Here is a 24,700-nt window from a genome sequence, read left to right as displayed (position 1 = left end):
GTCATGCTTCCTCCTGGTGCCCAACATTCTGATGATAGCGGTGCTAAAGAATCTATCCTTGATGATGACGAGTGTCCACTTCAAATATTCAGGGAATGGCCAAGTGATAAAGGTAACTTTAGTTTTTTAAAGTATGTAAGGTAACTTAGTGACTATTTTGACACAGTACCATTAGTAAATTGTAAACAAATAGAAAGGGTCTGAGATTTGTGCCCAGACTTTTGAATAAATAACAAAAGACTTTCTTGAAGCACCTGAATCTGAATTGAGATATTGTAAGTTTCTCAGTGACTGAACAGTCAAACGGTCCAAAGTGTTTGTATGGCTTAAAAAAGAGAAGGACTGTATAGTGAAGTTTGTGTAGGCCCATTATGTAGCACTAAATAAAAATTGGTAGTAGATCTGAATGGAATTGGATTTTGTAATGAAGCTGCATGTGATAGAGAATTTTAATTTTGTAACTTTGTAATGAGACAATATGTCTGCCATTGGCCATTTAGTGTAATTAATTTATATTCTATTTTTTTTAGGTCACATTCAAATGATCTGTTTGTGATTCTGTATTTTAGGAATATTAGTCTTTCAGTTAAAAAGACGGCCACCTGATTATATCCCAAAGAAGCTGAAGAAGCAAGTTGATATAAAACTATTAAAAGGAAAGGAAAGAATTGATAGGTCTGGTTATGGCTCTTCTCTTCCACCTGAGAAACTACCTTACCTGGTTGAACTAAGTCCAGGTAAGAATTACGTTATTAAAATGTTATTTGTGTTTGGAGTGATTGACTTTCAGAATTATTCTTGACAATTTCTGAGAGTTCCAGTCTGGGGTGTATGTATGTGATTTGCACACCTTTATAGAAAAGAAGAGAGATAGAGGATATTATTTGTGTTTTTCTGGGTTAGCCAGAGAAAGCTATTGGAGTTTTTTTGCATAATGTTAAATATTTTAGATGAACTATATCTACACAGAATCAGAATAAGAATTGTTATAATCTTTGTGTTTCTGAAGTATAGCAATAGTAAAATAATTTCCTTAAAGTCTAGTGGCCAGACCACTGTTCTTTCTGGAGGGCATCCCACGATCCAGTGTGCCCATGCCTTGCTGGGAAGCATCTTTAGTGCCTATAAAATGAGCTTGTGGGCCAAAAATGATTTGGAGGACAGAAGTCATGACGCGTAGAGCTATATGCATGCATTTATTTTACAGTTTTATGCTCTAGCTGTCTAGCCAATATTTTGTGCCTAATCTAAATACTGGGATACCTTCAAAGATTATCATAAGAAGAAAAATAGCTATTTCTAAGATACTATAAGTGGTTGTACAAGAATTCATATAGTGGGAATAAGTAGTGAAATATGTACAGTGAGTTACAAAACTTTCTCTTTTGTAAAAGTAACCAGTTTCATACCCTTCCCCCCATGGACCATTTCACATGGACCATTGTAGAATAGAACATTGCTTTCAGATGCAGTCAACCACCTTTATATTTTAAGGTGCTACTTGAAATATTAAATTATTTCCTTTATAACATTAGATCCACATGTCACTTCTATAGTTCTAAATTCCTGCTTTTATAGTGTGTTAATTGATAATCGATCGTACTCACTTATTTGTGCATGATCACTGATAACAACATAACTTGTAATTAAAGTGGAGCAAGTACAGTATCTTGATTTATTGAAATACTTGGTTTCTTGAAAGATGATTCTGAGGAACAATTCTTCTTTGAGTGTCCATCAGGCATATTTGACATGGTTACAGCAGAAATGTGGCAGAACTTATTAAAAAAGGGATTAATTTAAGGAGATAAGGGCAGGGGACTGAACAGGGAAAGTACATACAGTAAGAGATTCTATATGAATGATGTGGTCTTTGGAACCCTAAATTTTAATAACAAAAGTACAGAATGATTCTTTTATAAAGCATTAAATATATAATGGTGCATAGTTTTAAAGATTATTGATGCTATAGTAAAAGTATTTAGACTTATATACCACTTCACAGTGCTTTACAGCCCTTTCTAAGCGGTTTACAGAGTCAGCATATTGTCCCCAACAATCTCCTTTTACCCATCTTGGAAGGATGGAAGGCTAAATCAACCTTGAGTCTGGTGAGATTCGACCTGCCAAATTCAGGCAGCTGGCAGTCAGCAGAAGTAGCCTGCAGTACTGCATTCAGGGGTCGCCAACCCCTGGTCTACAGACTGGTGTCAGTCCATAGCCTATTGGGAACCAGGCTGCACAAGCAGCGGGCAATGGCATGAAGCTTCATTTGCACATGCATGGGAGCTACTGTAGGTTGCGTGTGCAAAATCATCCCCTCCCCCAGCTGCCGCAAAACTATCCCCTCCCCCAGCTGCCGCTGGAGCAAGAAAGATTGGGGATCGCTGTGCTATAGCACGTAGGACTGATCAGTATTACTTAAAAAACTTTGTGACATCATGAATGGTAATGGACTTGGATGTTTTTCATCAGTAAACTCACCTTGGGCTAGCAACAAATTTACCAGTCACAAATTGTCAGCCTACATCAAGAGACTTTTATCACTGGGTGACATTTGAAATGCTCAGCATGTTATAGGGCTCCCGCTAAACAGCTGGCAGTGATGACTATGGTCAGTTATAAACTACCCTTTTACCAGAAGACAATGTGATGATGCTACTCCTGATCACTACTATTACTTTTCAATCATGCTCTCCAGTTTTACCTTCTTTTTTTCTCTCTCCTAGCTTATTGTACTTCCAAAGAATTTGGGTGTATATTAGATGAAAAACTTCATTTGAAATAAAGATTTTTCATGAGACTTTAGCATTTTATTTCTGCAGTATCCTGCTTTTTAAATTAAAATAATATAACAAAATCAAATAAAATATACTGTGTCTGTGTGTGTCAAGTAAAGTGTCTACAGTACCTAGGGAGAAGGCTGACCCATACTGTATTTTTCATCATTTTATCTGAATAAAATCATCAGTTTTGGGAGACTAATGAGACCAAAAATGTATGTAAGTGAAGGAAAACCTATTGAAGGTAAAAAGCATTGCACAATATTAACATGTATCCAGGTTTCCTGAAATGTTGAAAAGTTCAAGAGTAAAGGAAGCTGGATTCTTTTCCTATCCATTTTTATATACATAGAGATGCATATGCATATATTAACATATGCATGTATTATATACACAGTATGATGTATATCTTCATCCAACTTTTCTTGACCTCCACATTTTAGTAAGAGTGTATTGATACCAGGATTTTAATGATATCCTTTTCCTACAATATGCTTAAAATCTACTTCATGTATTAAATGTACTGTATAGCAGGGGTTCCCAACCCCAAGTCTGTGTACTGGCAGCAGTCTGAGGTATTCCAGAAACCGGGCTGCGCAAACAAGCAAAGCCCCATCCGTGGGATGCGGGCAGCACTTGAAACCACACCCCATCTGGTCCATGGAAAAACCTCTCTTCATAGAACCAGTCCCTGGTGCCCAAAAGGTTGTGGGCCGCTGCTGTATAGTATCTTCTTTGCTTAAGGAAGTGACTTTTTAATGTTTCTGATTAGGAAATGTAGACAAATGGCAAAAAGAAAACTAAATATTTGAATTTTTAGGTTTGCTTGATGTTTTCCTTAAAACTGCAGTTAACTGAACATGTACTGTAACTGCTAAGTTGCTGAGACCACATAATTGGAACTTTGTTTTTTCCAGAACTGAGTTTACAACTGCATTGGTTTCTGGTCTGTTCCAAAATACTATCTAAACTTTATCTGTCCCTTTAAGTCCCTATATATCTTGGGGACCAAATACTTGCAATGTTCTTGCAATATGAAATTGAGAGTGACAAAGGGATGTACTGTTTTGATGATGCCATCCTGCAAGTTAGAATATTTTCCTCACATTTAGTTGTTTTATATTCATTAAGATTTGTTCTAATCACTGGATGAAGGTTTTAACTTTCCTTTAGCCCTATTTTTATTTTTGCTTTGGTATTTTATCATTTATCACTGTCACTGTTTTCCTATTTTATTACTATTATGTTTGTAAATTCTGATTTTTTTTAATTTGAAAGAGAAAGAAAAATAGTTTTTAGTCTTTTAGTAGGAGCAATTATGTATTTAATTTGATAGCTTTCATTATGGATTGAATTATACTATAGATTAAAAATATTTAGTTAGTAAACTTTCTTTTACATAGATTATGTTGTGTGACTAAATAAATAGTAGTTTTTAATAGAAATTTGGTCAAACAGTATACTAGTTCTAAGATTTTTTGCATGGAAAAATATAGTGTTAGATACCAGTTCTAATTCTTCTGCAATTTTGCTGTCCTTTAAGAGTTATATAGGGCATAATGTATTGATTATTGATTGACAATTTATGTAGGTTACCATATTTTTCAGATTATAAAACGCACTGGACTATAAGATGCACCTAAATTTACAGAAGGAAAACAAGAAGAAAATAGTTTTTGGCATCTGCATGTTGGATATTCGCCCTCCCAGGCCCCCAGAAGCATTCTGCAGTGCTCCGTATGGCCCATTTTTGCCAAAAACTGGTCTGTTTTCATCAAAAGTGCACCCGTTTTTGGGAAAAAACGGGCTGTGTGGAGCACTGCAGAGTGCTTCTGGGGGCCGGGGAGGGTGAAAACGCGATGCATGGAGGGTTCAGGAGGCCAAAAACGCCCGTATATATATCTATAAGACGCAGCTAAATTTTCACCCACTTTTTTTGGGGGGGAAAGGTGTGTCTTATGCTCTGAAAATTACGGTAATTTATTGAAAAGGAATTTTATCCAAGCAGATTTATCTTTTTATAGAAAAGGTTATATTAAAAATATCAATTTGTTTAAAAATTTGTCTAATTCATTTTAAATGGTTCATTGCCAGATCATCCAGATGTTGGATTTGGCATTTTTATTCTATCGAGCATTATTGATTTTATTTATTATTTTAATAGAATTATTAATAGAATTAATTAATAAAGCTATAATTTTATTAACTTGATCTTAGTTTGAGTTTTCCCTCAATAATTGAGGGCTAGGGAATTGAGGACATCATGTAAGCAAAGCTACTTTTAAATTTTCAATATTTGTAATGCATGGAATTATTGGTGAACTTGAATAAAGGAAATGGGATATGACTTTTATGTTGCAATTAGTATGCTAGCTGTAAATTGGTATGTTCTATGCCCTATTTATTTATTGCATTTATACATTGCCTTTCTCCTGGCAGTTTAAAGTATGATAGATGCAGATATTTCCTCATTTCATTCTCATAGAAATAAATGATTTAGGCTGTGATGAGAAATTGACTAGGCCAAAATCGCTCAGTGAGTTCCTTGGTAATATCTTTGTCAGTATACTAGTGAAAGCAAAATAAATATATACTTCTGTCAAGTATGATAGGACATGTGCAGGTTTTCTCTGCATAAGACATACTTTTCAATATAATATACATCATATACACACTGAGCCGAGGTGGCACAGTGGTTAGAGTGCAGAACTGCAGCTACTTCAGCTGACTGCTAGTTCAGCAGATCAGCGGATCAAATCTCACGGGCTCAAGGTTGACTCAGCCTTCCATCCTTCCGAGGTGGGTAAAATGAGGACCCAGATTGTTGGGGGCAATATGCTATTTAGTATACTGTCTTTGGTGTAAGCCGCCCAGAGTCCTTGGAGAGTGGGAGGCATAGAAATATGAATAATAATAATAATAATAATAATAATAATAATAATAATAATAATAATAATAATAATATATGACAACATTCTGATATTTTGTTATATCTATATCTGGAAAAAATAAATCTGGTGAATATATAGTTACAGGACTCTGTGTTTAAATGTATATTATATTATCGTGGTTTAGTTGTAAAAAAAATAAATGAAAGACAGAACAGTGAGTATAATAAAACAACTCTAACATAAATTATTTTCTTGTCTGCATACAATCAATTTATGACCTTTTTTACTTCATTCGGTGATTTTTCTGTGCTTTCTTCTAGCAGCTTGTTGCCAACTACTTAATCATATTAATCTATCCACAACACCAATGTCTATATATTCTGTGCAGTTTTTAAAGTTGAAAGTATTAAACGCACTGCATCCTTTTAAATTGAGTAAGTGTTGGTGGCCTACGGTTTCACTCTTTCCTATCTTTTCTTTTCGCTGCCCTCCTCCGCATGTTCTGCATGGTATCTCTCCTGCTGATGCTGCCTTCACCTGGGTCCTGTGCATGTGTTTCTAATCCCAGGGAGAAGGAATCACTTTGCCTACTACAACTATCCCAATTATGAAGGTAATTCTATAATTTAATACTGCTGTTTCTCACTAATCACTAAAATTTTGTTCACAAAAAAAAAGCTCTGTCCATTTTGATAACAAATCTTTCGTTTTCCTTCTTTTATTGATAAATAATAAAATAAAATTGTTCTCTTTCTCATACAGACCCAAACATGGTCAGGAAATATGACTTTTGAAAGATTATGGTTTTCCTACTTGTCATTGATAATTTCAATGTATTGGGGACTTGGGTTATTAACTTTTTTTAAAAAAACAATAAATAGGGTGTCCACAATCAGTCTTTTGTATCATAAATTTCACCAATAATGAATTCCTTACAAATATAGGAAAAAAGCACACATTTTTGGGAGAAGGTTTCTGTTTATGTATATATGTCTTTGTGTATGTGTGTACATGCACACACACACACACACACACATGCACATATATACACACTTCCCCACACATACCTCTTTTTTCTTATATGTTTTTATTACTATAACTAAAATAAAATTAAGAGCTGATTGGGTCTGAAGCAGGAACTGCTACTACGGGAGCAGACTTTATCTGCGCTCAAGCCAAAAAAATATGTCTAAGTAATGAGAGCTGACTAGTGCAAAACAGATTTTTTATTTTTGGTTCCTAATCCCAAACTGTAAGTCTGTTTTCAGACTTGTAACAAACTCTGCTGAGCTGTTCAGTTTTATATGTGTATAACATGCATTCCAAGAATGGAACATTCCAGAGAACAACTGAAGAATAGCAGTTTCCCGGAAGTTAGATTACCATAGCCTGGAGGGAAACTGGAATGTTTTTGTGTTTCCTAGGCTTGCACTCTGTTTCATTTGCATTAGCATTCTTAACAGGATTTGGCTGATTTGCCTTCCTAGTTTTCCCTTTCTCCCCTATGGCTCTTTGCTGATTTATAGAGGCAGTTTGCATCCCAGGTAATCTTTGTCTGCATACTATCCTGACATACAATGCCCTTACTATACTATGGATCTAATTGTCTTGTCAATCTGCTTGTTTACTTGGAGCTCATAATGATATTTAGTACTACCGTAGGATTTAGTCTTTGACAGCATAACATTGATGAGAAAACCAGTCAGAACAATACTAAGTTTGGCTGCTTTGTGATTATATTCCAGCTTCTGGGAGAATTTGCTGTCATGATGATTAACTGAGAAGGACCAGTTTATATTGGATCTACAAAAGATAGATTGGCTTTATCATTGGCCAGTATTAATCAAAAGTATTTAGTTCTGGCCCAATATCCTGAATCCATATATTATTCATTTCTACTATAATTATGGCTTTATTTTGAGTCAAGGATCAACAGCCTCATCTGAAACCACTGATGGAACAAAAATTCAAAAACTTTAGAATGCTATAGCCATAAAAGATAACGTGAGTGAGAAAAAAGTGAATTTTATTTATGGTTTTTATGCTAGGGCTACAACATGGGTGTCAAATTCGCCACGTCACATTGGCTGTCACGTGATGTATCACAATGTTTTTTCCCTTCACGGAGCTGGAGTGGGTGTGGCCTGTGCATGACTCATCCGGACCATGGACTGCCAGTTTGACACTCCTGGGCTACAAGATGGGGTTGTAGTTCAGGCTGACTCTTATCTATTCCCTAATTTGCAAAAAAGCTAGACTGGTAGTATAATTTGTCTTGATTGTATAGGAACAATGTTGCCTGTAATCATTTGTCTGCTTTTTTTAAAATGAATAATTCCAAAATAAACCAACTTATTCATCGTATACGGAAAATCTAAATATTTTCTTGTTTTGTTAAGTGTTTTGAATCATTTTGACTACATCTAGAATGATTAAATGTTTCAAACTTGTCTTTATGGTGATAGTGCAGGTAAACTAATCAGTCAATTTAAGATTCATTTAAAAAAATCAAAGTTATTCTTGAAGGTCTCAGTGAGGAAAAACATTAATAAAAGAGCACCCTGGGGAGTTACTGCTTATTCATAAAGGTACAGAAGTGATAGTCTGTGAAACCAGAATTTAGGTGGCTTAGTATATTTAGGAAGGTTGAAGATAATGGCTGTGGAAAGAGTGGAAACTCTTCTGGTGCTACTGGAACTGTTGGCAACTTTTAAGAACGTTGACCACAATAGTAGTGGAACCTGGAGTAATCAGTGCTGCCAAAAGGACTGGCGAAGAACAGCCTTGCAAAAAGCAGGATCCCAGAGATGTCAAAATCAGTCTAGCAGCTGGAGAAGATATGAAGTGGCTGTACCCATTTAGCAGCAGCAGCTGTGATACTGCTGATCAGCTGTTGAACAGTTACATTTGCTTATTTGGAAGTACTGCCAATCAGCTGCTTGGTGCTAAGCTGCAAAATGGTGGAAGAGTGGTGCCGAGTGCTTATGCAGCAGTGCCTAGTGGCATGAATGATACCTACTGTTACATGCTTGGTGGTGCTGGTGGTGGCAACCTGGAAAACCTGTAGCAGGATCAGATTGATGGCCAATTGGGTGCTACCTGAGTCCTTCAGCTTCTTTTGAATCTGTCACTTGGACAGTGATTATACCATCTTCCTCATGTTTCTGTTCTAACTGCTAGAGGTACCTCTTTTACATTGTTTGCATCTGTGGCATCAGAGGAAGCTGGGACTGAGAGCTGGGATTTATAATCTGAGAACGTCTATTTTCTCTGTAGATGTGAAGCGTGGGAGGGGGCAACAATAGTTTTGTCCTGTTACTCTAGTATGTAATTGATATTGAGAGGCTTTTAGTACCATCAATCAAGATATTGTTCAGGACTGGCTCAGAAAGTTGGAAGTGGGAACACAGTGGTGTAGTGATTTGCTTCCTTCTCCCAGGAGAGGTCCAGCTGTGGCCCATGCCCTGCTCACTTTTAATAGCTATATGTGGCCTCTGGGTGAACTCATGTATCAACTTGGGTTAGATATCATCAGTACGTTGATATTACACAGTTCATTTCAGCCTCTGGTTTTCCAAATGATCCCATCTAGATTCCATTTGTAGATGTGAGGGTATCGGGTGAGAGTAATATAAGTCTCAGTTTTCTATTAAGTGACTACAAGTTACAAGTTTTGAAGCCTCTTGAAGACTTTGTTTTTGGTTCTGAGGTCCCACTGCCTCAGATAGTAAAAGACTATAAAATAGTTGTTTGCTGTTTAGGGTTCCTCTTAGATTCATGACTTCTCTTTCAAGGTCAAGTGGCCATCATGGCTCAGGCTTTTGTAGGACTGTATGCATAAATTATGCCCATTCCTAGTTCAAGAACCCATACTTAGTCATCCATGCTTTGGTCAATTCCCATATGGATTATTGCAATTTACTGTACGTGGGACTGACTTTGAAAACTATTTGGAAGCCACAGCAGGGGGCCAAATCCTTTGTTTGCCACTGTAACTGGCAAACAACTTGTTCTGACTGCATTGGTTGTCAGTGGGTTTCTGAGAGCAATTCAAGGTGCTAGTTACCACCTTTAAAGCCTTCAGTGCATTTGGGCCTAGTTATTTGTGGTCTTGCTTATCTCTAATTCTCACTACCCAGAAAGATCAATTCAATTAATATACTGTAGGACCCATTGCTTATGGGACCCAGAAACATGCCTTCTTTTGTTACCATGCCTGCCCTTTGAAACAATATTCTCTCTGGGATTCGGATGGTCTCAATCTTGCTGGCTTTTCCAAAGACTCTTTTTTTCTCCCAGGCAGGTCTTGTGAGTTCATTTGGAGAGATTATTTTTGATTGTTTAAAACAATGTGTTTTTATTATATTGTATTATCCTTTATTTTTGCAGCTTTTTTTTGCAAGTTTTCTTTTTTAATGGCATACACAGCGTTGTATTGCATGTTGAGTAGATGTCTGTATAAAAAAATATTGTCAGTAAATTAAGCTATTTTTTTTTCTTAATTTCAGTTTCTGTCTACCGGAAGACCTTTGCTCTTATTAGTATTAAAGTTAAAGGCCTGCCTTTTTGTATCATGTTCTCTTTTTTCCATCAGCACTCAGAGGAGAGACTGGCTTAATAAAGCAGCCATCTGATTTGTTGAGTAGCAGAATTCTTCCAACTCTAATGCTACTTTAGAGAAGGAACAAATACAGGGTCATTTTGAATTGCCATCTTAGCTTTGCTAAGACATTTGTCTTTATTTCTGTTTAACTCTACAACAAACAATTTAGAAAGGACCAGTGTGACAAGCAAGAATGGATCCCCTACTCCATTGACAATGGGGATTGCTTTCAGCTATTGGAGATTATTGGAAAAGACAGTAGAAAGTAATGATAGACATATGATCATGGGGAGTGAATGGAGGGTCTAAAAATAAGGGATAAGTCTTGCTCCTAATTCCACCATCTGTCTCCCTTCCTATAGAATTAAAAATAACTCCTACAGATTGGTGTGGAAAGATACAGATCTTTCTTGTTGTTTCAAATTTTCACTTTGATGGTTCTGCTTGGGGGAATGAATCAGCGGGTAGCTTATTTATAGCTCAGCCTGGCCCTTGCTGTTGCCACAGATAGTTGGGGTAGGTTGCGGCAATTTTGAATTTGATAGCAACTCCCAAATCTAATTTTTCAGAACTATCCTCCTAAAAACATTTAGGATTCTGCAGGACTGGAAGTTGATTAAGCAATTTAGCAAGACTCAGCATCTTCTAAGATTCTCTCCTACTGTTCTCATTGTAGGGAAAAAGTTCAACAAATTAGTTAAAGTAGCAGATAAGTATATCTGTAGGTTTTGCATAATGCTCTTGTAGGGCTATATATGCAATATATTCAATAATTATTTAGTTACAAACAATGTTCAGAGAAAGTAAATGAAAGCTTCAGTTTTATGACCACAGACAGTTTCACAACACATTGTGCAATAATGTTTTTTCTTCATAAATTATTTGGGTATCTCAGAGTAGAGATACTGTTAATTCTTAATGGCTCTTAAGGAGACAATTGAACCAAATAAAACAATGCTTAGCATTTCTCTTGTACTTGGAGCATTTCACAAGGATCCATTTGCACGTCAGCATTATTCCATATGTAGTCAGAGGAAACCTGGAGGCTAAAAGAAATATAGAATGCTTATCTAAACTCCCCATTTCGGTTTATTCTAGAAATGGGATTTCAAATAAAGATTTAAAAAGTTATTAAACTTCCATCTCTTGGGTAACGTGCTATAAACTCATGCTATCTTAAGGTCAATATTAAAAAGGCAAGCTGTAGGAATTGAGTAACATTATCTGGAAGGATATTCAGCATAGTTTTGGGGTCTAGTACAGTATTCTGGAGTTCCTTTCCTGAATCAATGAATGTCATACATTCTAATTATTTAGCTAATCTTCAGTATAAATTACTGCTTGGGAGATAACTTATATTACCTGTAACCGTTTAAAAACAAATTTTAATAACAGTTCTGTCTCTGCTGTATGTCTGTCATCCATCCATCCATTAGTTAGTTTACTTTATTGTCATTGCACATGGTACAACGAAATTAAATGCCGTCTTCAGTGTATATTATAACTATAAAAATAAAAACACAGACATACATCCTTTACATTCTATATAATTGAAATTGAAAACCCGATATTGCACTATACCGTAGAATTCAATATGGTTATTGCCCTGGGATAGAAGCTGTTTTTCAGCCTATTTGTCCTTGTTTTTATTATCCTGCCAGATGGTAATAGTTCAAAAAAAGGGTGCCCAGGATGAGATGGATCTTTAAGAATGTTTTGAACTTTCTTAAGGCAGCGGGAGCTATAAAACTCTTCCAAAGAGAAGAGAGAGCAACCAATGATCCTCTGGGCAATGACGTTGACCCTCTGGAGTGCTGTCCTATCTGCCACTGTGCAGTTGGCAAACCATACACAGATGCAGTAAGTTAAAATACTCTCTATGGTGCAGCAGTAGAAGGCCACCAGCAGTTTTTCATTCGGTTGTTGTTTCCTGAGAAATCTCAGGTAGTATAATCTCTGCTGGGCCCTTTTGACCAGTGCTGCAATGTGAGAGCCCCAGGTCAGATCCTCTTTTATGATAACACCCAGAAACCTAAAACTGGACTCTGTCTCCATTGATAAGCAAGGGCTGGATGTCTGATCTATTCCTTCTATAGTCCACTATAAGCTCCTTGGTCTTATTTGTGTTAAGGACCAAGTTATTTCTCCATACCACGAAAGCAACCTTTCCACCTCATCTCGATAGGCAGACTCATCCCGCCCCCCCCCCCCCGGAGATCAGTCCCACCACTGTTGTATCATCTGCAAGTTTAGTAATAGTATTACTAGCGTGAGTTGAAATGCAGTCATCCATCCATTATATTGGTTTTAGATTTTTCTTGACATTAAATATATTCCCATGGCCCAATTTAACTGTATTTGTTACGTTAGCAATTATCAGAAACATAAAACATATAAACCTCCCCCTCCATCCCTGTACTTGCACTTTCCCTGGTCTTTCCAGTGTTCTGGATTACTACTTTGATTTGTTGTTAGATTGAGATAACATTGAATAGAAACATTGTTACATTGAATAGAAATTACAACATTGTGGAGTATGTATTATAGTATTGGTTTCAAAACATTATTTCATCAAAATTATTGACATGGATATTGCCATACCTATGCACTGCAAATGTTCAAATAAAAATGATTTGTGAAATACAATAATTGAGTATCCAGAATAAATATTTGGCAGATATTTTGCGTATTTGGGATCACATGCCAAAATCACATAATGCTTCTGATATTTTAGGATAATTATATTTTGTAACTATGTATAGTCAATCAAATGGTAGACTTTATTAATATAAGGCATTGTTACATATTTCAGGATACATAGATGTAACCAGTTCTCATCTTATAAGTGATAATTTGAGAATTCATATGTGATATTGTTACATTAAAATGTTTAAAAACTAAAAACTTATTTTTTAAAAATTAGAAACCAGGGGTCTGTCAGTTCTAGTCCCACCTTAGACATGAAAACTGACTGGGTGACCTTGAGCCACTCACTCTCTCTTAGCCCAACAATAGTGAGGTAGCAGTGTTGTTATTGTGGGGAAAATCGGAAGAAGGAACATTATGTATATTCACTGCCTTGAGTCTAAAAAATATTAAAGCTGAGATAAAACTCTAATAAATAGGCTGAAAGCTGCACAGCTTGTTCTCCCACATTTGGGGAAAAAGATTTCTTATATAATTTAAGAAGTATTCTATTTAATCTTTTAATAATACATAAAATGAAAATATGTAGAATAGAAAGAATTCATACATTGTGCTGGTCATTAAGTAGATCACCATGTGACTGCACCTGATTTTACAACCTTTTTTGAGGCAATTGTTAAGCGAATCCCTGGGCATTTTTTGCCTGAAACCAGAAGTAGTAACAAATGTTATAAATCCAGCAACAAATGTAATAAATTGTTATAAATTGTGTGGGGCATTGCAAATGATTATAATTGCTGAGTGCCCAAAATGCAATCATGTGATTCAGCGGAGGGAGGAGGGAGGGCATCAGAACTTTGAAGCTGGGTCATAAGCAGTCCTGGAAGAGTCTACGATAACAGTCACTAAGCTACGGGTCATTAAGTCAATGTACATGATTAGGTCTTAAAAAATCAGTGTCTCTTGCTTAGTTTCATTATAAAATTATCTATTGCTACAGATGGTTCTGACTCCAGAGATAAACCAAAGCTCTACCGTTTGCAACTAAGTGTGACAGAAGTTGGTACAGAAAAATTTGATGACAACTCCATTCAGGTGAGTTCAATAATTTGTCCCAATTACTTGGGACAAATAATTCCATAAGAGTTGTTTTCAAGTTTCAGAGTATTAAAGAATTATGTTTGTAAGCCTCATTTAGCGTATTTGATCAAAAATGTAATTGGTTGCAAAATACAGTTGGGAGGCTAAAATATCTTTGTGACATGTGTAATGTAAAATTTCCAAATGAGGCAGGGTATACAATTAAACTCTTCTGTAACATTGCAATGCACAAAGGCCTATTGGAATATTTGAAGAAGATGTAATATTTTAAGTGATGCTGGAGAAAGTCAATAACATGCTAAATTCTTAAATTAATAACACAAACTTCAGCAGTATTTTAAAATGGTTCTCTGAAGCCATTGTCAAATCCTTATCATAGCCATACACTCTACTGATTTGAGTATATGGTTTTAATCAAAGTAGGTATCTGAAGAAAAGTCCAATTTTAATAGTTATAAACAACTGTATATTCAGTAGGTCGGAAAAGAGAAGACAATCTTCAAAGGTAATACAGGTGTGTGTTCTGTCATTTTGAAATGAGCCATAAGGATCTTGGCTTTATGTTTTAACTTTCCTTGTATGAAAAGTTTTGATCACTCTCTGGTTCAAGGTTGATAAAATGAGGACCCAGATAGTTAGGAGCAATATGCTGACTCTGTAAACTGCTTAGAGAAGGCTGGAAAGCACTGTGAAGCAGTATATAAGTCTAAGTGCTATTGCTATTTGTAAAAAGCCCACCAAATAATGGTCTGCAAAAAATGTGGATTTGCAAATTAGCATTTATGTCTCTTGATCCATATTCTTGGTATTATGATCTGATGGCACTTGTGATATATTTTAAATTGTATTCAGAAGTATTGGATTCCTAATGTGGCAAATGAATATTGAAAGGATAAAGGTCCTCACAAACATAAAACACTGTCTTGTATTAGTTAATCATGGCTTAGATTAAATTTGAATAAATGCAAATTATAATTTTGTTTGTTTCATCAATGATTTCTAAAATACTTTTGTATCATTTTGTTCTATGTTCATAGATTTTGTCAGTTGTAGTTTCTGTCTTCATTAAAACATTTTACTATAATTACTTCTGAAAATAATTCACAACCACAGAAATAATAAAGGACACATTTAGGCAGGAATTATTGAGAGAGAAAATTTCGGTTCAACACATCTTAGTATAAATAAATAAAAGCATAAAATTGGTTGGAAACATACTATGGAACAGATCTCATTTCAACTTTGCAATCACTTCTTAGTAACAAATGTTCTCAGGTTGCTTCAACAAGATAAAACATAGTAAAAATAAATAATTATTTGATTTTTTAAAAAATGAATTTTACTGCTACATTTTAGTAGTTAAAAGGTGCAAATTGTGGTATATTAAAAAAGGCTACATATTAATAAAATGTAACTCTACAATAAGAGCATTATTATTGGAAAGGAATTGATCACTAATTAATTAATTATTGATCCTATTATAGTCTAACAACTCTGTTCTGCTTACATAATATTTGATTGATGATTGGTTATGTGCTATCAGTTTGCAACAATTTGTAGTTTAATAAGAGAAAATGGATATCTCTTTGAGTTATATAGATGATTGCATATTATATTTATTTTTAAATCCTGATTTTTTTTGCTTTTGCTTTGATTATTTGTATCTTCAGTTATTTGGTCCAGGAATTCAGTCACATCACTGTGACCTTACTAACATGGATGGAGTTGTTACAGTGACTCCCAGAAGCATTGATGCTGAAACTTACGTAGAAGGTCAACGGATCTCTGAGACCACTATGCTGCAAAGTGGTATGAAAGTTCAGTTTGGGACCTCTCATGTATTTAAATTTGTGGACCCCATTCAAGATCATATTCCTAAAGGACGTCTAGATGCAGGTCACATGGTCAAAAATTCACGTCTCAAATCTGGGTAAATCCACAGTTTTTAAGAAGTAATCCCAAATTCAGAAAATTATTTAAGATGGTGAAGGTGTATCAATGTTTTATGTAATGTGCCAACTAATAATGATGTTAATCTGCTCACCAGTAATTGTTCTCCATTGTATGAACTCTTCTGCAATTCACACATCTTCATAATTAGAATAAATGTTAGGATTTTAATAATACTGTACATTAGCAGAAATCAATTTATACATTTATATTTTACCCTTCTTATGGACTATTTCAGCAACTAATGACAACTAAAAAAAAATATAAGGTGATGCTATTAAAAGTTACAAAGAAAAGTTATAGAAGAGGGCAACTGTACTAATTAAAACGGAATTTATTTTGATACTGAAACTAATACCATCATAAAGAGGGTCTTAAGTAACTGATGGCAAAAGGTCATCTGAGTGGTAGGAAGTCACCTACTTTCCAAAGGTTGGGAGTTGTACAATATAAGTGTACTCCCTAAAAGGCTATTTTCATCAACATAAGACCAGACCTACCCTATTTATCATCTTTTGAGACTGATTGGCACTTTGCCTATGTCTGGTATTTCTGAAGTTCATCCTTGTCTAAGAAGGATACTTTTTTGCTGTAAAGTTCAGTCATTCAATTAGAACTGTACTCCTCCTGTTTAGATTCCATTTTAGATCATATTCTAGGATAGCAAAAGCTGTTTCAATCCTGTACCTGGACCTAAAATCTACTGGGTTTGCTAATTTATTTTTAGAAGAAATACTAATATAAACAAAAAGTATCAGTACCCTATAATATGATGAAATAAGCAAATATACATACATTTAATGTATTTAAATATATTAACTGGAATTATTGCAGGATCTTTTTACATTATAAAAATATGCAGTATTAAAATATAATTGATATGAATGGAAGAAAAGAATCTATTGACAATTGCTAATTAAGTATTTTAGATCTTTAAAAATAGCATCATAGTATTTCTGTCTTGAAATCAATAAATAATAATTGTTAGCAATCAAACTGGAAGTATGATTATTAGTTTTTATTCAATCCAATTGAAAAAATCAGAAATAAATTCAGAGGTAAAATATTTCATGGTATTTTACATTATCTAAAATCAGATTTCAGAATTAGAGATGCCACGATACTCTAGTTAAAACATTTTGTACAGCATTTCTGCACTGTATCCAAGGTTGACAGAATAACTGATAAATAAAATGTTCAGGCTTGGAAAAAATAAAAGGTTGCCTACATAGGAAGGACTTAACACATTTAATTTTGAATCAGATTGAGCATGTAGAAGTTCACACTTCAAATGTGAATCTGTTGTTTTGAGCTAGGGTCAGCTCTGTTTGATCCAAAGATACTTTCAAAATACCCAGGACATTTCACAAACTTGAAATGTGAAATTACATGCTCAAATAAGTTTAAACCGAAATGTGCACACCTCTTCTTAACACTTTCAGATACTTTATACTTTTATGTAATCAAATACACAGTGAATTTGCTAACAATAATTACTGAGCAATTATGTAAGAATTGTTTTTATTATATATGCTTATATTTACTGAATGTTCCTAATCATCTAGTTCTTGAATGTATATTGCCTTCTCAGAGGTGTACAAGAAACAACTTTTGATTTGGAAGGAGACATCCAAAGTGTAACAGGATTATCTACAAGCAAGGTAATAGATTATTAGTCTGAATAGCATGACTACTATAAGATTTAACAGTTGGTACCTTAAATATATTTAAGAACACAGGAACATCTCAGTATATCCATTCAGTTTTCTGTTTAGTGCTTTGAATGATTTGATTATTTTTAAAGTTCAGGCAGTCCTTTTCACATTGATTTATCAAATAACATTTTCATGGAATTTATGCAAAATATTGGGAGGAGATTTGTAGCAGTTGTACTGTTGGAATGCCATATAGGAATAGACAGGGCACCTTCAGAGGAAGCATTTGCTTATTTGGTTTTAGAAAGACAGTGATAGGTTTTCAGAAAGCATGTTCATTATTACTAAATTTAATAAGATAAATCTTTAAGAAACTTGTGAAGATTTACACATTTTATATGAAAGTAAATTTAAACTAAAACAACTTTTGGATATGTGTTGTATGAAGCAGAGCATCAATAGATTGGACTGTGACAGAATGTCAACTTCTAGCACAGCTGAACGAAGCATGGTCAAACCAATGATCAGAATAGAACAGCAAGATTATCACAAGCAGGATGGCAGGTACCAAAAATACTTCTTTAAATTTTGTGAGTAAAATTTACAGAACATTATTTTTAAATTAAAAAAAAACACACAATAGGCAGGTTTGAGAAGGAACTTGTATGTATTTTTATGGAGAAAACTAATACTTTGAAAGGTCTTTCCAAATAATAGGTTATATCTGTTATTAAGATACTAGTGGTTTTTTATTTTTATTTTACAGCCATTTCAAACCGTAGTGTGCTACAGGTTCTGTAGAGTACTTTTTTTTTTTTTACTTGTTACAATTTGTTCATACTTATCTAACATCCTGCCTATGGAGTTTCTTTCTGGACAGTTCCTAACTCTTCTTGCATTTGAGGCCATATGGTGAAAAGGGAGCAAACAGCTTGTGTTCAGTTCTTAGTACTGGAACCATTGTCTTGGGGTGGTCAAGGTTTTACTTCTTTGGATCACAACTAATTTGAAATCCCAAAGTGCTTTTCAAAAGGCAACTGGACTTTTCTTGTTTATTTCCTTGAAAATGTTTTACTTCTCATCAAAGAAGCTTCTTCAGTTACTAGGGCTTTCCGAACTGAAGCTTCTTGGATGAGAAATGAAATGTTTTCAGGGGGGAAAACAAGAAAGTCCAGTTGTCTTTTGAAAAAGCATCTTTGACACAACTATGACGTAGATGATTGATCATCTCCATAAACAACTAATTTGAAACATTCCAGGTATGTTTGTTTTGCCACATGCTTGAAGCAACCTTTTTAGGGGTTGGGGGGCAACCTCCTTTTAAACCATACTAAATCTAGTATTATGTGAGAAATTAATTAAAGCTGGCAAACAATATTCAGCATTTAATATTTCTGTAAGTACTGTATTCACCTGCAGATTGTATTTCTGAAATCAGTCAAAGCAATAAATTTAAAAATAGACATCATAATCATATAATACCAGTATTTACTACTTTCAATGGCTCATAACATATTACTCAGCCAAATTAAAAGTGCTGACTTAATCTCCAAACCTTCATATTTTGAGATTCTTTCTCTTGTTTTCTATCCATACTACCTGAACCTTTACTTCTGGGTACTGCGGCATACTGAAATCTATCAGATGACTACTCTTGAATGAACTATCTGATCAACAACTCTCCTTTATGTAACACTTTTATAATATAGTTTATAAATTAACCTCTCGTTCACTTTTGTTTTCCCTGGTTATAAATTTAAGTAACATGATCTAATTACAGTAGATGACTAACTGTCTTGAACAATACATTGTGTGCTGCAAATGCATTAATAATGCAGACCTTCAATTCAAGTAGGCTTGCTGTCTTTTCAGCAAATGTAACCTCAGTGAATCTAATAGTAAGAGCAAGAAAGTAACAAGATATATTTCCCGCTCGCCAGTATTTTTGTATTTCATATCTATACAAAAAATGTATACAACCATAAAACAAAAACCTTTGGAAAAATCTTTATCTCTTGAAAATGAAATTAATTTGTTCTCTTTGAACTGGATTTCTGAAGATCTGCTTTCTGCCTCTAGACTTCAGGATGGTCCAGAATTGATACTACCTGCAAGTGTTGAATTCAGAGAAAACTGTAAGTATGTATTTTTGTTTAAAAAAATAAGAGTAACAACAACTTTTATTACAAAATATTTTATTTTGATAATATTGAAAATAGAAATTGACTGTCTGCAGTAATGATATAAAAATAATAAATGTTTAAATTCATGCCTGTAAGCAAATTTCTGATTCCATATGATGTGAGATATAAAAACCAGTTTAAAAGTACTAGTTTTGTCCTGAGTTTTGTCAGAGCCCCCAGTTATTCGGATCTGCTTTAGTTAACAAGAATGAACTTTCTAATTTAAGATAGGTCTACTGTGTTAAATATTTTAGAAAGCTGCAGCCCAAGAAAGATTAAATGGATTAATCTTCAGCCATTTTGCCAATGTTGCTAGTAGTGATCATGGGCATCAAATACTTGAGGCAAAATGCATGATTTTGACTATTTCATTAAGACAAGAATAACTCCAAATCCATGTATAAAATTAATCAGATATGTTACTAAATTACTTGCCATGTTTTAGGTTAATGGTGAGAAAATTAATTTAAATTATTGGCATAGACAGATAATAAAAAATAATTATAAATAATAATTATAAATAATAATAAATCTGATACAGATTTATTAAACTCCTTTTTGCATTTTGCTTTACTTGCCTGTTTACTATTTAATTTTCAGTAATTTAATCTTGTAAAAATATTTTGGTTTTAATATTTGAATCATGAAAGTGATCCCAATAATTTAATTTGGGTTTTTTCCTGAAGTGGTGACTTACTATTGCTTCTTAGATTTTTCAATTAAAAATCTAAGCTTTTTTCCCTTTTTTGTTTTTGTTCTTCAGCTGAAGATGCTTTTTTGTCTGCCATCATCAATTACACCAATAGCTCAACAGTTCATTTTAAGCTATCGCCTACTTATGTTCTGTATATGACATGTCGGTATGTATTATCAAGCCAGTACAGACCTGACATCAGTCCCGCTGAACGAACTCACAAAGTCATTGCAATAGTCAACAAGATGGTGAAAATGATGGAAGGAGTTATACAAGTGAGTTTCAGTCTAAGAACCTACTAAATTTTTTACATCCACAAAAAAGACTGCTTTTGCAGGATTGTTTTTACCAAGTTGCATTTATATTAGAGATCATAAGCACAGTTTGTTTTGGATATCATAATTCCATTTGTAATTGTGTATGAAATAACTCTTGTGACCAAACTGCAGTCAGACATTTGTAATGAACCTACAAAAATATTGAAAATGTTTTTAAAAACAGTGATACTTCTTGATATGGAATGGTGAACAAGAGGTACAAATGATCTGTTATAGTGTTAATATTCATATGTTTTATTGGTAGATATCTAAAATCCATTTCAAATTATCTTAAAATTTTGTTTGAATTATCAGTATCGGTTCAGTTTTATGGAATATGATGTTAGTCATATTACAATCCTATCATATGTTGTATTCTGTCTTTTTAATGGAAGTTGCTGTGAATAAAACTCTGTTCGCAGATGTTTCTGCTGATAGCTGTGGGTGGGTAATTCCCCCAAAATGTGGGGTGGGGGGGTCATTCCTCTAGAAAAACTGCGTAGAAAGTTGGTGAGAAGATGAAAAGATGTGGGTGGCAGTGGTGGGGATGAGGTGAATTGTGAACTGTGTCCTTTTCTTCAGCAAGATTTCAGTCATGGGAAGATTATTTCTGTTTATGGAGTGAACACTCTGGATCCAAATTATTATTCATCTATGCAGGGACAATATATTATTATTGATAATAATTATAATTAAATATGGCAAGCTTTTAAATATAAAGTGGTGCTTTATATAAAGTGAGCATCACTCAATTTTTTATATTCTGTGTCCAAATAAATTCCATTTATATGAACAACATATTCCTAGTTATGCAGCCAATTTATTAAGAGTTTCAATTTTCATTTTCTTTTAAATTGTCCTGTTTCTGTCTTCACATGTCTCCTGTTACTTTAATGATGCTGTAGATTTGAAGTATGATTCTGCAAGGACTAATGTGCAAAAACTGTTTAATAGAAGCCAGTAGAACACTTCTCACAGCAGGCTGCCATCTTATTTAGCAGGCATAGCTGCACTGCCTCATACTCTTTGAGGCAGGCATTGTGTGTATGTGTATGACTTTGAGTCAGTCTTTGACTTCTTGTGATTGTCTGAACTAGTTCCTGCTGGTCTTTTATGCATAGTTTTAAAACATAGGTAACATTATTTTTGCATAATAGTGACTTATAATTATTGTTTCAATAATTTTATTAAGAATGGTATTATATATATAAAACTAATACAAGAAACTAATATAAAAAGTAAGAAAAAGAAACTCCCTCGTTTATCCCCAGTAAGTATATTCAAATTAATAACCTATCATTATTTTATGACATACAACCAAGTACATTTCTATTTTCTCCTGAAAAATTTAGATTGCATGAATACCACAGGAAAACAAGTTTGTTAGCTCAGGGGCTATAGCACTAAAGACCTTTTATTTTAAAAAAAACCTATAGTGGTCAAAAATGAAAAAAAAAATGAATATCACAAATATTCTATTAAACAAAATTATATTAAACAAAAGAGCTTTTCTGTGAAGCAGAACCACTTGTAAAAGAAAACTACAAATGGGGCCTGTTCAGTTTGGTCACTTAATTGGCAGCATTTTTCATTAACCAAAAGACTAATATTTTATTTTATGATTGGCTTGGTATGTAATTTTGTTTTTTAAAAATATATCTACAATGATGGATTATGGGGGACCCATTCTAATATGAGTACAACAATCCTTTAAAATCCTATTAAATAAATCCTGCCCATTCCTCTCATTTGTTGCTGAGCAAAAATATTGTTCCTTTTTTGCTTTCCATTCTCTTCTCTTTCCTTGCCTGATTGAGACTTCTTTTGCCTAGGAGGGAAATGTTGTTTGTTGTCTTAAGTTCTTACCCAGCAGACACTATTGTAGGGTGGATCAACCTGTCCCATCTTAGCCACCTCTTTCCCTTTCTTGCACAATTTTAGTTTCATTCTCCCCCCCTCACCCCCCAGTGATTTGTATTGCTTGATAGGAGATTCTTTCATAAAATAACAATGTACAGTGGGGCAAAAAAGTATTTAGTCAGCCACCAATTGTGCAAATTCTCCCACTTAAAAAGATGAGAGAGGCCTGTAATTGTCATCATAGGTAGACCTCAACTATGAGAGACAAAATGAGAAAACAAATCCAGACAATCACATTGTCTGATTTGGAAAGAATTTATTTGCAAATTATGGTGGAAAATAAGTATTTGGTCAATATCAAAAGTTCATCTCAATACTTTGTTATATTTCCTTTGTTGGCAATGACAGAGGTCAAACGTTTTCTGTAAGTCTTCACAAGGTTGGCACACACTGTTGCTGGTATGTTGGCCCATTCCTCCATGCAGATCTCCTCTAAAGCAGTGATGTTTTGAGGCTGTCGCTGGGCAACACGGATTTCAACTCCCTCCAAAGGTTTTCTACGGGGTTGAGATCTGGAAACTGGCTAGGCCACTCCAGGACCTTGAAATGCTTCTTACGAAGCCACTCCTACGAAGCCACTCCTTTGTTGCCCGGGCGGTGTGTTTGGGATCCAGAGCTGTGGAGTCGGGAGATAAATGTTCCGACTCCGACTCCGACTCCTCAGTTTTTTGTACTTCCGACTCCGACTCCGACTCCCCGACTCCGACTCCTCTGTATTAATATGCGAATGTATTTTATACATTCCTTGAAGGAAAGAAAGGCAACATACATGTCATTACCACAGGACTACTGGCTGGGAAGCCAACAGTCTACTGTATTGAACAGTTTAAGCAAAAGACAAACACAATGAAAACAACAAAGTTTTATTAATTTTTTTTTATTAATTTAATTAATCAAGTTGCTGGATAGTAGCAGCAGGCATAAACATCAGGAACAGGAACTTTACCAGTTCAAAAATACAAACCACATTATTTGGTTGTTTTAGAACAAAAACAAAGCTTATCTATATGAACCAAAAACAAAATCTGTAAAACCTAGAAATGGTTTATATTAATCTTGAAATGTAGTTATAGGCTTAGTAAATGCAAATCAATTCAATGTAGAGTTCTAAGGAAGAGAATTGCCTCTGCCAGATCCTCTTTCATAGAGGCTCTTAAGTCAGACTTTATTATTTTTAGGGCTGAAAATAATCTTTCGACACTGACTTGGGTGGGTGGCATTGCAGTAACTATTCTGGCCACATCACTAACGATCTCTGGATAAACAAGGATGGCTTCTTCAACAGTAAGTTTTGATGAGCGATCATACTTTTCAACTTCTTTTAGTGCTTTATAAAACTCCTGTTGGAATTTTTTTATTTGGACATTTACTGGTTCTGTAACGCTTATGCGACGTCGCTTTCCTTTAGCAACTTCCATTTTGTCTAAGAAGGAATCAAAGTCTAATTCTTCGTTTGAAGAAGATGATTCTGAGTTACCACTATTGCTTAAAAGAACTCCATCCTCCTGTGGAGGTATTTCAGGTCGTAATCCCTTCATGCGAACTGCTACATCATAGAGGGCCTTTTTCCCAGTAGCAATCTGTTTACTGTTCAATAAAAGTCGGCTCATTGGGTCGACATAAATAGCCGCTAACAAGATTTCATTTTCCAGCAAAAGACTCTCTCTTTTCATCATTGAAGATGCAATGCCCTCAGCTATTAACCCTCCATTTTTGTTCAGGCGATATAACAGGCTCTTCCATTCCAAGAGGAATTTACCCGGGGTTAGATCATCACATTGCAACCTCTTGGTGACAGTGAAGGGGTGAGAAAGAAGGTTCTCCAGCTCTTTTGTTTGTGTCCACTGGCTTGCAGTTAATGCAAGATTTTCATTGTCCATTTCTTCTATGAAGTCTTTAAGTTCAAGCAAACACTTCACCATTAAATAAGTGCTTCCCCAGCGAGTTGTTTGATCCA

General features: G+C 34.6%; 1 protein-coding gene across 15 annotated transcripts in view; it reads left to right on the top strand.

Moving 5' to 3' along the window:
- AFDN (afadin, adherens junction formation factor) overlaps nucleotides 1-24,700 on the top strand; it is a 100,189-nt gene that overhangs the window by 34,540 nt on the left and 40,949 nt on the right. For 6 of the 15 annotated variants that reach the window (XM_070932599.1, XM_070932593.1, XM_070932589.1 and 3 more), the window contains exons 7-15: nucleotides 1-112; nucleotides 570-737; nucleotides 6,243-6,287; nucleotides 13,924-14,018; nucleotides 15,695-15,954; nucleotides 17,566-17,635; nucleotides 18,078-18,193; nucleotides 19,709-19,764; nucleotides 20,576-20,781. In XM_070932599.1, the coding sequence (XP_070788700.1) occupies nucleotides 1-112; nucleotides 570-737; nucleotides 6,243-6,287; nucleotides 13,924-14,018; nucleotides 15,695-15,954; nucleotides 17,566-17,635; nucleotides 18,078-18,193; nucleotides 19,709-19,764; nucleotides 20,576-20,781 (1,128 nt within the window). The remainder of the gene's footprint in view (nucleotides 113-569; nucleotides 738-6,242; nucleotides 6,288-13,923; nucleotides 14,019-15,694; nucleotides 15,955-17,565; nucleotides 17,636-18,077; nucleotides 18,194-19,708; nucleotides 19,765-20,575; nucleotides 20,782-24,700) is intronic. The other 9 variants (XM_070932595.1, XM_070932594.1, XM_070932601.1 and 6 more) reach the window with 3 other exon arrangements.

The sequence above is a fragment of the Pituophis catenifer genome, unplaced genomic scaffold, assembly GCF_029215685.1.
Source record: "Pituophis catenifer annectens isolate HBS135680 unplaced genomic scaffold, rPitCat1.0.hap2 SCAF_1, whole genome shotgun sequence".
Lineage (NCBI taxonomy): Eukaryota > Metazoa > Chordata > Lepidosauria > Squamata > Colubridae > Pituophis > Pituophis catenifer.
Note: the sequence above shows the minus strand (reverse complement) of the source record. Positions and strands in the feature narration are given on the sequence as shown.